The sequence below is a fragment of the Anguilla anguilla genome, chromosome 17 (assembly GCF_013347855.1).
Source record: "Anguilla anguilla isolate fAngAng1 chromosome 17, fAngAng1.pri, whole genome shotgun sequence".
In the NCBI taxonomy this organism is placed as follows: Eukaryota; Metazoa; Chordata; class Actinopteri; order Anguilliformes; family Anguillidae; genus Anguilla; species Anguilla anguilla.
The window spans coordinates 11691533-11697586 of NC_049217.1; the positions used below are offsets into that span (position 1 = coordinate 11691533).

At 36.3% G+C, this 6054-nt stretch overlaps 1 protein-coding gene across 1 annotated transcript; it reads left to right on the forward strand.

The window, feature by feature from the left end:
• The first annotated feature begins 2026 nt into the window (after positions 1–2026).
• Positions 2027–3590, forward strand: LOC118216921 (hemoglobin cathodic subunit beta). Its single transcript, XM_035398549.1, has 3 exons — positions 2027–2185; positions 2545–2767; positions 3403–3590. Exons 1-3 carry the CDS (start codon positions 2094–2096, stop codon positions 3529–3531), a joined length of 444 nt encoding a protein of 147 aa, XP_035254440.1. The 5' UTR covers positions 2027–2093; the 3' UTR covers positions 3532–3590.
• Positions 3591–6054: the final 2464 nt, after the last annotated feature.

Here is a 6054-nt window from a genome sequence, read left to right on the forward strand (position 1 = left end):
ATTCTGCTGTAATCTCCCCACATCACAGTCTTCTCTTTTTTGTTTAATGACATATTCCCAAATACAGAGCTCAGTGTAGTGCATGACTCAATGAGATATGACTAACATTGCAATTTACCCAACTAAAAGGGTTAAGTCTTTTCCCAAATATCTCAATAAACATTAGCACTAAGACATTAATTTAAACCTTTTTTCAAAAGCATTGCAGTTGAATACCATTGGAATGACATGCTCACCAGCCATTCACAACCCAGACAGGGCATTCAAACACAATACCGGATGTAGAAAACAAATTAAAAAACTCAAAATCAATCTGCTTTAGTAGATACTCGCGTTAACTTTACAGTAGGCTACACATGCACATTGTAAGTAATATTCGACTAATTTCATAGTGAACGTTAAATACAGCTAAGAAGGGAGGGTTGTTCCTGAAATAACACTGAATATTATGTAAAGACTATAACATGTTATTTCTAGGTAAATATCAATTTGTGATGTTGGTCTTGAGGTAAAATACCTCAAAGTAGAACTTAAAGCAACAGAAAAAACCCAAAATAAGTTATAGTGTTTCATTTATATTTGTATATGTCTGCGTGTTTCAATTGTACCATTATAACTGAGGCTGTACCTCTTAACAATAAGGTTTTCTGAGTTTCTTTATATGACTTTTGTCTGTGTATGGGTTTTTGCACAAGCACTATTTGCTACTGAAGCTCCCTTTTTCCATGTCTCATGCTCAAAGTTTGATAACATTATCTAATTAAAAGTGGAACAGGATCTCATGGGTGGACTGTGTCTGAACACAAGGATAAGAAATTTGCTTCAAACTTGATAATGTTCATAAAAACTCTTAAAGGCACCCCTACCCACAACCCTTCCCCCCACCTTCTAAACATAGACTTAGAAATAATACAGCCCTGCACTGAATAAAATATGAATTTTTGTTTATAATATGAATAAAATGTTTGATCCCATAAAACTCAAATTAAATGTTACATGATCACAGGTTCAGATATGTAAATAGGACATTTTAGTGACCATCCTGGGACACACTGCTAATCTGGAGTGCCTTCAGTGTGTTGAGCAAAACTTCAAATAATATGAATCTAAAGTCTGTGCTGAGCATTTACAGCCAATACAATAATTTATCAAATCAAAGCTGAGATGCATTCTGGAAAACTGACAGGCAGTGCAGTTCAAGCTCAAGTTTATGTGTATTTATTTACTTCTGCAGCTCTTTTCTTATTTTGCATCCAACGTGCTCCCATCAAAATTATAAGTAAAGAGTAAAATGTGAATATATGGATAATAGAGTAAATTATTATATAAAGGGAAAGTAATAAGACAACATACTAAAAGGTTAAAAGAGTACTAAAAGAGTAAAATGTCAATACACTGAGGAATATCATAAAAATTCTATTTAAAAGGAAAGTAAAAAGACAACATGGTAAAATGCCTTTTTTACTAGGAATAAATTAGGAATTCGCTTGTGGCCAGTACTAAAAGAGTAAAATGTGAATACATTGTGGAATACCATAAAAATTATTTTTAAAAGGAAAGTAAAAGGACAACATGGCAAAATGCCTTTTTTTTTACTGAGAATAAATAAGGAATTCACTAAAGAGTAAAATGTGAATACATTGTGGAATACCATAAAAATTCTATTTAAAAGGAAAGTAAAAAGACAACATGGTAAAATGCGCATTTTTTACTGAGAATAAAGGAATTCACTTGTGGCCTGTTCTCAAAGATTCCACAACAGGCATACATGATAGCACAAAATGTATTATGAGTGAATGATTACTCTAACGATTGGACTGTCGATTTAAGTAAATTTTATGTTCTGTTTTATTTTTTAATTCGTGCTTGGTCTTGAATGTTAAATTGTATTCTCCGCGGGACGTTTCCTATTATGGAATTTCATCTGGAACGAATCCAGTCGATGTACGCTACGTCACGCCATTTGGAAAGAATTAACCAATCAGATCAATTGTCCCATTCCGGGGGCGGAGGGAAATTACCACGATAAAAGGGCTCAGACATTGCAGATCAGATTCAGTTTTCAGCTTGTTGCAAAAGCGGGAGAAGCAAACATGGTCGAATGGTCAGCCAGCGAGCGCAGTACTATCACTTCCCTCTGGGGAAAAATTAATGTCGCTGAAATCGGACCCCAGGCTTTGGCGAGGTAGGACTGTAAAGTCTAATATAAAATAAATAAATAAAGAAAAAATTCTATTTATTATACTATATTAATTATATATGTAGTATGCACAAACGTTTTTTTAAACATAATAATATGTGTTATGATGTTCTCATATATATATATATAATTTGTTAAAAATAATTTGGCATACTACCAGCCTACTAGCCAACGTACCTGCTCTACGATACTAACCTTTGACTAATAATTATGTCACTACTAATAACTAGTATAACACATTGATGTCAACCTGTATTATTATTATTATTATTATTATTATTATTATTATTATTATTATTATCCTGTCTCTTCATCAGTGCCTTATCTGTTGTTTGAAATTGTAGAGTTTTGATCGTGTACCCCTGGACTCAGCGTTATTTTGGGAAGTTCGGGGACCTCTCCAATGCTGCGGCCATCCAGGGTAATGCCAAGGTAGCGGCTCACGGAAAGGTCGTTCTGGGCGCCCTGGAGAAAGCTGTGAAAAACATGGACGACGTCAAGGGAACATACTCCAAGCTGAGCCAGCTGCACAACGAGAAACTGAACGTCGACCCCGATAACTTCAGGGTAAGTCGGCCGGTGTGCGGTACTGCGACCCACCAGGGCTCAGACAAATCTATGCAGCATCCACAGCGAAAGGAAAATCGCATCTGGCACAGGGAAATTATACGTATTCCCATTCCCTAAGATAATGAAAGGACGTGATCCAAGCGTTCTCATGCGTGACAGCGGCCACGGAATGGATAACTCGGAGCTGCTACTGTATTTTGTCGCACAGACACCGTTTGTTGCATAATTGGGTCAACTGTATACAAGTAGATGCGAACGACTATGTACTTGTTGTACTCTGCACAGTTCCAAGTACGCACCAGTTCCTGGGTTCAGTTTAACTGCAATGCACCCTGTCCGTAATTTTACATTGGCCCAATGCACTCACAATTAGCGTGCTCTCACAAAGTATTATATTGCACATTACTATAAGGCAGGCTGTAACTCAAGGCTTTGTGGTAGTAATACATAGAAATCTGATGCGTGTGTGAATTACTTATGCATTCAATTAAAAATACGTTTGACACACTGAATGTATACATTGAATCTGGGCCCTGCCGTGTGTCTGCTTGTGATCTGCAAACATTAGACTAAGGGTTTAAGAGTTTCAACGCTTTCTGAGTTTTCTAATCTATCTACATTTTCATCCACAGCTGTTGGGTGACTGCCTCACCATTGTTTTGGCTACCAAGCTTGGTGCAGGATTCCCCGCGGAAATCCAGGCCGTGTGGCAGAAATTCGTGGCTGTCGTGGTCAGCGCCCTTTCAAAGCAGTACTTCTAAAAGCAACATCCTATCACTGAATGCTTGAATACAATAAATAAAACAAATTTTAAAAGACATTTCCCTGGCTGCTTTGTTTTCTTAGTTTCTCTCTTTCTTTGTCTGAATTTGCATATAAATGAAATGTGCTGGCCCTTCACAAGAGGCATTGAAATTGTCAATCCACCACCAAGGCCCAACCCACCTAGTCCCACTCCCCAAAACATCAAATGATTTCATATCCTTGTTTTATTGGTGCTTTGTTTGCCTCTGTAAAGCATGTTTGTTGCAGATATGGAAGAATGCTCATATGCCTTTATATTAAATAATTATTAGAACATTTCTGACTATGCCGGTAGCCTCCAATTAATTGAGAATTCATAAACTTCTCTCAATAATAGCTTCAATAATTGAAAGGGGTGCTGTTCCCACAATATACAATGTCCTATTTGGGACAAAAACATATTTTTTCTTAATTCTGCTCTTTACTTCACAATTTTAGATTTGCAATCATACAATTCCCATGTAGTTGGAGTGCAGAATCTCAGTTTGAATTTGAGTGTTTTTATGCATTTTGGATTTGAATTGAAAAAATGAAAATTAGGTTGAAGTGCAGACTGTCATCTTTAAGGGTATTCCTAAGGGAAAAAATATTACGCTCTAAGTATACCTTTAGGAGATAACTAACTACTAATTTTGTCTGAAGGTTGTGCTTTTGTCCAACTTTTGTCCACATCTCTGTAGATAGACCAGTGCCTATTGTTTTTGCACCACTGAACTCTCAAATGTGCATTCGTCTTTGTAATGAGAGGTTTATGCAGTGCAACCGTACTATCATGTTCCTCTCTATGTAGTTGCGGACAAACTGTTCTTGCTGAAAGTCTGATCACGTCCTGCATTGACATTCTTAGTCACCTGTGGAAGAGTTGCTCTTCTGTTTTTACTTACATATCGCACTAATGCACGAACATCGTGGTCATCGAATGTGCGCTGTCGACCGCAATCTCCATCCCCCTTTAGTCACTGTTTCTATTGCCACTCTTTCCAGGCTGACATATTTCAGCAACTTCTTTTCTCTTCTCTTCTGGAATATATTTGATTGTGATATAGTGTGCTTGCAGTGGTGGTGACTATTTCATTCTGATGATACGGTTCCATGCAAGTGAGGTTTAGATTCAACATGGCTGGCTGCACTCAAGCCTGGCTGTGTTCAATCAGCTGATTAATCAATTTACCAAATTATACATTTAATTAGGTTAATTGGTTGCTTGAGTAATTGCTTTTTCACATAGGTGTTATGGATGTTTGATAACTTTTTTCATTAAATAAATGAAATAATTATTCAAAAATGTGTTTTGTGTTAACTTAGCTTCCCTTTGTCAAATACAAAAATGTGTCTAAAGATGTGAAACCATTTAGTGTGAATATGCAATAATCAAGGAAATCATGAAGGGGGGAAAAAACGTTTTCTCGGCATCTGTGTATCCTGGGGTATGACTGGAAAAAGAAATCTGGTTTTGTCCAGTATCAGAAGTACATACAATAACTACAGAATAAAGAAAATACAAAACAATATTTGGGATTTCTTTGTTGTTGTTTTTTTAACAAATATGTCCTGTAAGTTCACTGAGTGAGAATTGGATCAGGGAATTTGGTACAGATGTGCTCTTTATTTGAAGCTTTGGACCATGTCTGTACTGCATATAGTTTTGGAGATAATGGGGTTTATTTTAGACTGGAGGAGAATCGTACAAAAAGTCTTTCAGCAAGTATACTAGTAGTATGGTATCTAGGGATGAACTATATAGTGCACTAAAATACCAACTGAAGTATATGAAATTTAGTATCATTATTTGAAATGCAGCTGGGTGGCATGGTGGTGCAGTGGATACCAGATTAAAATTTACATGTCTGCATGGGTTTCCTTAAACAGCCCAAAGACATGCAGGTTAGGCTTATTGGAGACTCTAAATTGGCCATACTGTCGGTATGAGTGTGTTAGTGAATGATGAGTGTGCCCTGCAACCTGTATTGGCGACTGGTCCACGGTGTGTTCCTGCCTCTTGCTAATGCATGCTGGGATAGGCTCCAGCCCCTTGAGCCATTTTGGTATACTTAAATTATATTATTAATAATTATACTTAAGTATACATTTTTTTCAGCAAGTAAATGACCATTTTGGTCCCATATATAGTGAGCTTCATAATGTTTGGGTGAAGACATATTTTTTCTTGATATGGCTCTGTGCTCCAGAATTTTAGATTTGTAATCAATCACATGTGGTTAAAGTGCAGATTCTCAGCTTTTATTAAAGGGTATTATTATATATTTTGGCTTATCTGTGCAGAAAGTTTACTACATTTATACATTTTACACAATATATTTATATATCTGTTTTACATTTAATATATAGAAAACTTAAATTATTGTGGATGTGGCCATTTTCAGTAAAACTCATGTAACTCATGAATGCTTTGTCTGATCATCACAAAATCTGGCATACATTAATATGTCCCAAACCTTATGGTACCCTGAGGCAATGTA